Source organism: Octopus bimaculoides, chromosome 8 (genome assembly GCF_001194135.2).
Source record: "Octopus bimaculoides isolate UCB-OBI-ISO-001 chromosome 8, ASM119413v2, whole genome shotgun sequence".
NCBI lineage: Eukaryota > Metazoa > Mollusca > Cephalopoda > Octopoda > Octopodidae > Octopus > Octopus bimaculoides.
In genome coordinates, this window is record NC_068988.1 from 14,686,480 (window position 1) to 14,697,429 (window position 10,950).

Consider the following 10,950-nt stretch of genomic DNA (forward strand, 5'->3'; position numbering starts at 1 on the left):
CCAGGTGCCCTTGCTGTCACCAACCTTTACCTGCTTTTCAAGTAAGAAAGTTTTTATTACTCCACTGGTCTTCAAAAGCATAGATTGGCCAGTCAACAAGGAATGTAAACATATCTATCTTACCAGTTCACTCAGACAGTGACAAGCAAAGCCATGGGTTGCATGTGCACACACACAAATATATACATATATATATATATATATTACAACAGGCTTCCATACAGTTTCCATCAACCAACATCACTCACAAGGCATTGATCAACCTACAGAAAAGAGCCAAACAGCGGCTATCTTCCAAGATGCCAAACAGTGGGACTGAACTTGAAACCACATGGCTGTAAAACTTGCATTCTTAAATTTGTTTGTTGAATTAAGAAAACACAAATAGAAATTTTTGTGTTACTAATTACCATTAATTACTTCTGTAAATAAAATAACTCAAGTATCCATGGATATCTACATTATACTTGGTTCATCAACTAAAAAATGGTTAGCCATTTGGAAAAATGATAAAAGTGCAAGCCTGGATGTTAAACAACTGTTCGTAATAAACATTTTATAATATAATTTATAACATACAGTAATCCCTTGCCCTATCGCGGTTCACCTATCGCAGTTTATTATTCAAGCTTACGTTGATTCCTCTGTGGTGTTGTTTTGCATTTATAATAAAATAAATTTGAACAAATTATAAAAATAATTTTAAAAAAATATACAGTACAGTACTGTTTCTACTTCACAGATTTTCACCTATCAGGGGGGGGGGGGCTTTGGAACGTTACACCCGCGATAGTGAGGGGATTGCTGTACTCTTTTATTATGTTTCATTAATTAAACAGTGGCCATACTAGAGCACTGCTTTAAAGGTTCTAGTAGAGCAGTTCAGCCCCAGTACTGATTTAAAGTCTGGTACTTTTATCAATCTCTTGAAACTATTATTAATATCATTATTATTATTATTATTATTATTATAATCCATCTTACATGATCAACAAAATCTTTAATCTATAACTAAATCATTGAGTTCTTGCTGAATTACAATTAAAAATCAATCATAATTTATTTTGAGACAATTCTTTTTTTTTAATATGAAATCATTATTTAAGGTCATCACATTATCAAATTTTCAAATCTTATTTCAATCCCTGTATTGCACCTATTTTTGCCTCCAAATTTAGGCAAGATACATATCCTCTCATTTCACTTCAAAATCTGTAGTTATTAATAGAATGGTGTTTGAAAATATTGTCCTGTTTTGTTGGTGGGTACCACCAACAAAACAGGACAATATTTTCAAACACCATTCTATCAAATTTTTAATGAAAATTGAAGAGTGTGGGAATATAATGTAGCGACTAATGATTTAATTAATGAGGTCTAATTAAGTATTTAATCTAAACACTAGTAAAAAAATAAGTCAAAACTTACAAATAATAATTTGCCATTATTATAATGTTTACAATAAGTTCTATAACGTACTCTTGACGCATGAGGTAGTAAGTTTGTAGCTGTAGGACATAAGTTATGTATTCTACAAGATACTACTAATTGCCCAACACATCTCAGTTGATTAATGAAGGAATAATTATTTCAACCTCCGCTCCTGTCCCAAAAACATTTAGGCAATTTCTGTGAACAATGTACAGAGATAAAAATCAAGCTAATGAGAGAGCCCTTTTCATAGTTGCTTGACATGCTAGAAATAGCTATGAAATTTCCATCAAATCACAACCGTATTGTTAGGACACATTGGACAATGTACTTCCTAGATCTCTCATGTCTGAACAAAACAAAATGGGATGGTCATAGCTGGAATACCTTTTTATCATAATTCTGCTGGTTCGGGGCAGATTGGGGAGGGTCATGCTAAAATAACAACAAAAATAAAAATCAATCATTTTAATTGTTCCTGATGAAGGAGCAGGAAATTCTGTAACCAGATGCTCTCCCAAATAATATTAACCTTTGTTTAAAAATTTTCAGATTATTTAAAATGTAAATTAGAACTTTCAACAAACAGTTAGTTAGGAATAATTACAAAAAAATTTTAACTGAAGGTAAGAAGACTACAAATTTTCTTTCCGTTCATTTTCTGCTTTTCTTTTTCTTTTTTTTTTTGGTCAAAATATAAACTCATTAGTACCAACAAAAATACACACTGGTTGGTGTTAACAAAAATAAAACCACAAACTGGTTAGTTATATTTAAAAAAAAAAAAAACAATTAAAAAAAAAACAATTAAAAAGAATGCACATTATTTATTAGGTATCAAACAAGTAGATTACATGAGAATATGAAGCCATACCATCACCACTGCCACACAATCTGCTGATATTAGGAACTGGTCACCAAAAGTGAAAAAAAAATAGTTAAGCATGCATATGCTATCATATTAATTGCAGCAGTTTTACATTAAAGAAGCCAAAAAAAAAAAAAAATTAAAGAAAGAAAGAAAAAGCCAAACAGAAAAAAAGAAAAGCTTAAGTCCTCCAAGAAAAGCCAGAAAGAGAATATTGTATTGTAAAGGTAATGATGGTATTACATGTTCGAGACACTCTCAGCTTGACACTGCGGCTCAAGGGTCCTGGCTGGGCTTCAGCTAACACAGGACTGGGACTCCCACTGGAGTCTGCAAAGCAATGGTACTGACATCTCACAAAACTAGCCAATTAATAATATTACAGTTTCAGTATCTACATACTGACATTGTACTGCTGCTACTGCTGCACTAAGAGACATGGAAACAGAAAATCATAATTAATGGAAGGTTCTATAGATCTCAGCAGAAGTAAACCGATCTGAATGTATATGGCTTTTTTATATGTCTGTATACCTATTTTGTAAGCTGTATGTTTGTGGACATATTTTCTAAGTGAGCTTGTGACAAATCCTATAAAACTGTGATATAATTCATATGATGATTAAAATATAATTCTGTTTAAATTTATGATGAAACACAACCAAGGTGTTAAAAGAAACATTAGTCAATTTGTTGAGATTCTGTGGGGTGCATTTGGTTCTGCTGATAAAAATGATTAAAATGTTTCAGCATTAAATATTTACAAAATAAATTCTTAACAAATTTGTTTATAAAATAATTTATGAATAATATCAAAGATGATTTTTAAAAATATATATTTTTCTCAAATATATTTTTGAAATATCTGTAAAAAATATAGAGACAGAGAGATCGATACTTTCCAATTCTATTCTAAACCAAGGTCTTTGTAATAACAATAGAAACATAAAAAAAAATTTAAAAAATAACAAAACTGTAAAATATGGATTGATTGAAATGGGTTGGAGAGGAATGGTCAAGACTAATGAAGCAGTAACAGCAGTAGTCTGTAATACTGAAACAAGAAATTTTAGTAGAAACTTTCAAACAATTTAGAATGACTAGCTTAAAAATATTGAGACGTTACAGTAGGCAGTTACCAAAGATCAAACGTTACTTCACTTCAAAGGGACTGAGAAAAATTAAGTAAAAAAAAAATAAATAAAATGAGACATTCAGAAGTAACAAAAGAATCTTTTCTCTATCATTTACTTTAGTCTTTTTTTTTTATTTTATTTTTTTAGTTAGCATCCTTAGAGGAAACAAACAAATTAATTTACATTCATTGCATAATCACTGCACAGCTAACCACAGTATTCTGGTATGAGATAAAAAAATTTTTAAATGATTGGCTATTATGAATAAAGAACCTGGCTGCACTTGGTTGCACGATCATGAGAAAAAAATTGTAATGCTGAATTTTCATGGTCAAACAAGAGTCAAAAAGAATTCTGAAGAATGTTGTCCTCTTACTATGGTATGGAAGCAATTGAAGGGAGCAGAAAGTTCAGGTAAAAGACAGATACTAAGGATATTCCCCCAGAGTAATAAAAGATATAAAACAGGCATCATTCCATCAAGAGAAAAATTTTAAAAAAAGGACAAAAGTGTAGTAAAGAATAAAAAAAAAAGAATTATATGAAACAAGCAAGAGCTTTAGTGTGGTGGATAAGAAGCAGGGTCAAATGATATCGGCTGTGTGAATTATAGGAAAAACATCTGAATGAAATAGGATATATTAAGATCCTAATCACAGCTATGAGAATTATCAGGTGATAAGAGCTGTTATAACAATTAGAGGATCACAGCTATGAAATTATCCAGAGATAAGAGCTGTTGAAATGTTGATCATAGTTACTTAAATTGTTACAAAATGATAATTCACAGAATTTCGATTCCTTAAGCAAGGTTTTTTTCTCTAATGTGCTATAATGAATTTCTAATCATTTAAGTTTTTTTAAAATCTACATAGATATATATGATAGCCACTCATAAATAACAATGAGGTTAGTTTTTACTAAACAAATAGTCACTTTCCTGAAATAAAATCTCACAAGCACATATCATAGTATTAAAATAATTACAATGAAATATCAATGAGAGACATTTGCCATCCCGTTTCTCTTCTCTTCAAAAACATATGACACTCAGAGAAATCAGTCATCATTACCCTTCAAACAAATGGAGATAACTTTACAGTCATTTGTATCAATGTAAAGCTGAAACCAGGATGTATCAAAATTGTAAATAAAAGAAAGAAGAGTTATTTAGAAGAACAGTTAGTTATAGAAGTAAAAAAAAATGTTTTTTTGTGTTTTCTTTTTTAATAGCAAGAGAGAAAGAGAGAAAAGGGTAATAATTACAAAAAAAAAATGTATATATATATGCAATGTTTGACATGTTAAGTGTTTAGAAGTTAGTAACAAATGTAAGCAAACGGATTGCTTACCAAGACTACAACACTGAGGTAAAGTCAATCGTGAATCAACGAAAGACTTCCCACAAAGTGACAGTAGCAAGTAGAGACAGCAGTGGCGGTAACAGCAACAGCATGCACCCAGAAAGCCCATAGTAGTTAGCAATCAAGTAGAGGAACAAGAACAGCCAAATTGACCAAAACAAATCAGTGTGCATGTAGCCAATTAACCTCATACACACCACACCAGGTGAATTAGCAAATAATCTTTTTTCATGATTAGCAACCACATCTTGTTTTTTGTTTGTTTGTTTTTTTGTTTTTTGTTGTTGTCTTTTTGTATTTACTTTTTGTTGTTTTTCTTTTTCTTTACATCTTCAAAATGACTGAGACAATTAAAAAGATTTAATGGATGTACAGCCCTAACTTAAACTAAGAAAGACTATCAGTTAGTCAGAGTCATCATACAGAGGTTCAGGGAAATGTAACTTCCAAACCCAAAATATGAGACCAGACCAGACTGCCAATCAATATTGGAAACTAATTACAATTATAAACAGAATTTAAAAATCACAAAAAAAAACTAATAAATGTTGATAAATTTAAATCTCATTTCTCTTTACCTTCCTTTTTCTTTTCTAATGAACCATCTTTTTTATCAAATATCTCAGGAGACATGGGTCTTGTAACAGGTAAACACGAAAGGTCTGGTTCAACAAATTCTTTTGGACCTACAAATCAACAATACTTTAGCATCAACGAACAAAATAAGTTGGAAAAAAGCAATTTCAATACAAAGAACTACTTCAAAACTTAGAAGACAGCTTTCTTCAGAATGCCATGCAGAATAAATAATGGGTTAAATTTGTTACACAAAGATCACCAAAGCCACTTTATTGCTAACAAACCATCTCATAATGATTTCTAACATAGATGCAGGCATGGCTGAGTGGTTGAGAAGCCTGCTTTCACACCACATGGTTCCAGGTTCAGTCGCACAGCATGGTACATTGAGCAAGTACCTTCTACAATATCCTCAGGCCAACCAAAGCTTTGTGAGTGGATTTGGTAGATGGAAACTGTGTGGAAGCCTGTCCTGTGTGTTTATGCCTTTGTTTCTACTTTTCTCCCAACTTGACAACTGGTGTTGGTTTGCTTATGTCCCTGTAACTTAGTAATTTGGTGAAAGAGACTGATAGAATACACATAAGTGATGGACTTAAAAAGAAATAATTACTGGGTTCAATTTGTTCGACTAAACCTTCAAGGCTTGTGCCCCCAGCATGGCCACAGTCCAAATGCAGTAAATATATGTTCAATGAATAATATTTCTCTCAGAACATAGCATCAGACGAAATACCGCTAAGCATTTCGCCCGGCATGCTGACGTTTCTGCCAGCTCGCTCGCCTGTTTCCACACAGTTTCTATCTACCAAATTCACTCATCAACCATTGGTCAACCAGGGCTATAGAAGGTGCCATGTAGTGGGAATGAACCCAGAACTTCATGACTGAAAAGCAAAGCAAACTTTCTTAACTATTCCACCATGTGCACATGACACACCTACACAGACACAAATTGCTTTCAGTGTTTTTGAAAAGCATTAGGAACAAAAGTAACAGTATTATCAATAACACTCAGATTTTGATCATGATGTCAATATAATTATATTGCTGCTGGAATGAATCATACTCAAGGAACACAATTAAATACTGAAAAAAAAAAAGAAAAGAAAGTGTAATATAGAATAGCAATGACATAAATCAATAGAGTTGTGAGAAAAAAAAATTCTTGTACTACCAGTTTGTTAACCATTCTGACCAATAAGACAAATATGGCAAGTTCCCGCCATCACAAGGGGCTTTGAACAAGGCTAGCTTTAATATTGATAGTGTGTACACTAACAAAAAAGACTGTCCACATTAAATCTCTATCTTCTGAAGAGACTTTATAATAACAAGCTTTTTGGATGCAGTGCTCAGGTGCACTACAACTCATTGGAAGAGAGTAAAAGAGAACAGAAAGCAGCAATAAGTCGAGTAAAAAAAAGACAGTAATGATAACCAGCAGACTTATACGTGTGGTACACAGCATGGAATACAAGACAGAAAAGTAAACAGTAAAAAAAAGCAGCGAGGAGGAAAAGGTGCAAAGTACAGCAGGAACAGCTGAAACTACTGAATTTTGGAAATAGAATTTCTCAATACGAATCTAATTGTGTGTCATTGGGTGTTATCAATCCATAGTGAGGGCACGTGGCTTAGTGGTTAGAGCATTCAGCTCATAATCGTAGGGTTGTGAGTTCAATTCTCAGTGGCGTGTTGTGTCCTTGGGCAAGACAATTTATTTCATGTTGCTCCAGTCCACTCAACTGACAAAAGGGTCCCACTCCGCGTCATGCTGAATCTCCCTGAGAACTACATGAAAGGTATGTATGTCTGTGGAGTGCTCAGCCACTTGCACATTAATTTTTCAAGCAGGCTGTTCCATTAATTGGATCAACTGGGACACTTATCGTCGTAACCAAGGGAGTTCCAGTTATCAGTCTATATAACATGAATGTGTACTATTTCCACACTGCAGAGGGTTGGGTTTCTAGCTAAAGGATAACTTACTTCCATTGTCACTTTTGACAGTTTCATAGGGCCTGAAAAGACAAAGAGTGCTGCCCTGCCTTCTACTCTGAAGTAAGTCATTAAAAAAAAAAAACGCATCACATACATATACACATCACATGCATATACTCATGAGTGCACACATGTGCACACCCAGATGGAATATTTTAACATGAGACAATACAGAAAAGCACTTAAGACAATCACATAACAGTGTTATGTGATTGTAAGAGACACAATCTCATACACATACAAGCATTAGACATGCATACATATGCAAATACATTTGACAAAGACACATGCACAACCACATTAGACAAAGACAGACATACACAAATACATTAAACACACACATACAAGCATATTAAACAAATACATGCTAGTACATTACACACACACGTTCACACACACACACAAATGCATTAAAACAGAACCAAATGGAAGCACGTGAAAGAGACATACATACACACACAATCTAAACATACAGACAGACAATGGTAATCACATTAGAGAAACACACATACATTAGACAGACACATATAGGAACATGAGAGGGAAATACACAGAAAGGTTAGACAGATAAACACACACAAGAATATTAAACACATACACACAAGCAGGAACACAAACACACACATAGGACGAACATCAGCCAAACACACAGTCACAATACAAAGATGGCAATGAAGATACTCACCCGGACGTATTTTGCCTGAAGCTTTAGCCTGCACAAAGGTATGAATCAATTTCTGTACAGTCATCTCATCACAGTTATTTCTAAATTCATTATGTACCTGGCAAGAAGAAATATTGGTTTAAATTCTGGCATGAGATCAGCAATTTCGGAGGGGAGGGAGGGAGTCACACGGGCCCTTAGAAGATCTGGGTTGGTGTCTGGCATGCTGGAAGATCACTGGGAGTGAGGCACCCCTTAACTTTTGCTAAAGCATGTGTCCAGTACCCACTCTCAAACCCAGGTTATGTCTGCTAATGATAATCAGTGGTGACTTGGTCAGTGAATACTCTGCAATGGTCAACAATTGATGGCAAAATGACTTGCTATGGATCACACTATCCCTGAGTGTGTATGCCTGTGACTAGGGACCATATGTTAACTTGTATTCCCACTGAAACGCTGAATACGATCTATTGGTCGAAGCCAGCCCAACCCACCTCAAGTGAATGCTGCCACAAGTACAAGTAGGGGGTAAGTCAATTACATCATCTCAAGCGCTCATCTGGTACTTGTTTTATGGATTTTATCGACCCCCAAAAAGAGGAAAGGCAAAGTCGACCTCGGTGGAATTTGAACTCAGAACAAAGACAGACGAAATGCTACTAAGAATTTTGCCCAGCCTGCTAATGATTCTGCCAGCTTGTCACTTTTACTTGTTTCAGTCATTGGACTGTGGCCATGCTGGGGCACAAGCCTTGAAGGTTTAGTCGAACAAATTGAACCCAGTAATTATATACATATACAACAGGCTTCTTTCAGTTTCCTTTTACCAAATCCACTCACTGAGACTATGCTCATGGTTCCACATAGTAGCACTGAATCCAAAACCAAGTGGTTGGGAACCAAATTTCTCAGCCAAATCGTCACACCTGAGCCTATCCTACATAACAATTACATAAGCAACTATTAACAACTGACAAGCTCACCTGTCCAAGTAAGATGTGTTCATTAACCCATGCTTTAGAGTATGTATCTATGAAATCTTTCATCTGACGTGCATGTTCTTCTTCCAACTTTTGAAATTGCTGGAAACAGAAACACAAAAAAAAAAAAAATGTTATTTGAGAAAAAAGACCACATTATAATGTAACAAATTATATATTTTGTGAGAAGTAAAAAGTGAGAAACATTTAATTTTCTGAGCCTTGTAATTACCAAAATATGATGATGATGATGATAATTTCTCCAATAAAGGTAGAAAAGTTTCACTAACAATTAAAATGTATAAAAATACAAATCACATATTATAACAAGATATTTGAAAATTATATAATTAACAAGATATTATTTTTCTTGTGAAGATGCAAAAAGCGACTCGCGCTTCTTCGTCCCACCAATTCTTCCCTGCGATAAATGCCCCTAGCTCTTCTGTACTGGCTTTGACCTAAACAGCTATCCCAGGCACTGGCACCCTTCATATCCATCAAGATGAAGAGGCTCAATCACTGGCTACAGATCTCCTATTTGGATATGAGTTGATGACAACAATTTTCAGTGATATATAAGTGACCAAAATTACAACATTCTCCTCAAACAGGACGCCTGTTTTCACAGAATTCAAAGCCAGCGATTTCAGGTGAGGGGGCAAGTCACTTACATTGACCCCCATTACTTGACAACACTTTATTTTATCAACCCCAAAGGGATAAAAGGCAAAGTTGACTTTGGCAGAATTTGACCTTGGCAGAATTTGACCTCGGAATGTAAAAAGCCAGAAAAAAGGCCACTGAGCATTTTGTTAGACATGTTAACAATTCTGCCAGCTCACTGCCTTATTAGATGTGTACCTTGTGTTAAATTTAAACCTACAATTAAATTTCTTTAACTGACTTATCATAATGATTCTAGAAAAGGTACAAATATAGTTTTTGATGTTTACCTCTTCTTAAAATCACAAATTTCATGCTTATTTAAAAAAAGAAACACTACTAAGTCAGTGACAAAAATTAGAATGTAGAATGTCAGCAAAATAGAAGTTTGGCAGAGCCACAACAATGACTAGCTCAGTAGAAAATAAACTCACAGTCACAACAAAGACTGGCTTATTAGATCAGTAACAAGAATAAGACTTTCAGAAAAGTCAAGATCCGGCAGAGCAGCAAAATGAACCGATCCATCAGAAAATAAAAATGGTACAACAAATATCAAAATCTGGCTTAGCAGTAAACAAAGACTAAATCAACAAACAAAAGAAGATTTATTCCATAGAAAACACAGACTACTGCAAAAGAAACAAGGACTGGCTCAGTAGAAACAATCATCTACCTCAGCAGAAACATTGGCACAGGAACTACTTGAAGGACTGGTTCAGTAGAAACAAGGAATGATTCAACAGAAACAAGGAATGACATAGTAGAAAATGAAAATTGGCTCAACAGGCTCAACAGCAAGCACTGGCTCAGTAGCAACATAGAGTGGCTCAACTGCAAGCACTGGCTCAGCAGCATCAATCAGCAGAGCATTGATAAGAGTTTCAACGGCAAAGATTTAGGCAGTTGACATCAAATTTAGAACTGCAACACAGTATACAATTTGGATAGTTGTGTAATGGGTGATTAGGTCAGCAAAACGTAAGAGGAATTAGGAGGGTAACAAGTTTGGTGAGGAAAACAGCAGCAAATGATGAAATGGTAAAAAAAGAAAAAAAAAAAAAGAGCCAGATTATAATACTCTGGTGTATTAAACTATTTTCTTGTTGCTAAAGACCACACAGAGTTTAGAAGCACTCAAATTACAATATATATTTGCATATCACTTTGACAATATTTTCAAACAGGTTCACAAGAAATATTCCATACAAGCATATTCAAATAACCAAAACAATTTTTTTTTTTTTGGTGGAAA

The 10,950-nt window shown here is 34.2% G+C and overlaps 1 protein-coding gene across 7 annotated transcripts in view; it reads right to left on the reverse strand.

The window, feature by feature from the left end:
- The window catches only part of LOC106867173 (F-BAR domain only protein 2), a 189,726-nt gene that overhangs the window by 33,664 nt on the left and 145,112 nt on the right, over positions 1-10,950 (reverse strand). For 5 of the 7 annotated variants that reach the window (XM_052969958.1, XM_052969957.1, XM_052969956.1 and 2 more), the window contains 4 exons: positions 9,033-9,131; positions 8,068-8,164; positions 5,378-5,485; positions 2,543-2,629 (listed from right to left, as the gene is read on the reverse strand). In XM_052969958.1, the coding sequence (XP_052825918.1) occupies positions 2,543-2,629; positions 5,378-5,485; positions 8,068-8,164; positions 9,033-9,131 (391 nt within the window). The remainder of the gene's footprint in view (positions 1-2,542; positions 2,630-5,377; positions 5,486-8,067; positions 8,165-9,032; positions 9,132-10,950) is intronic. The other 2 variants (XM_014911966.2, XM_014911968.2) reach the window with 1 other exon arrangement.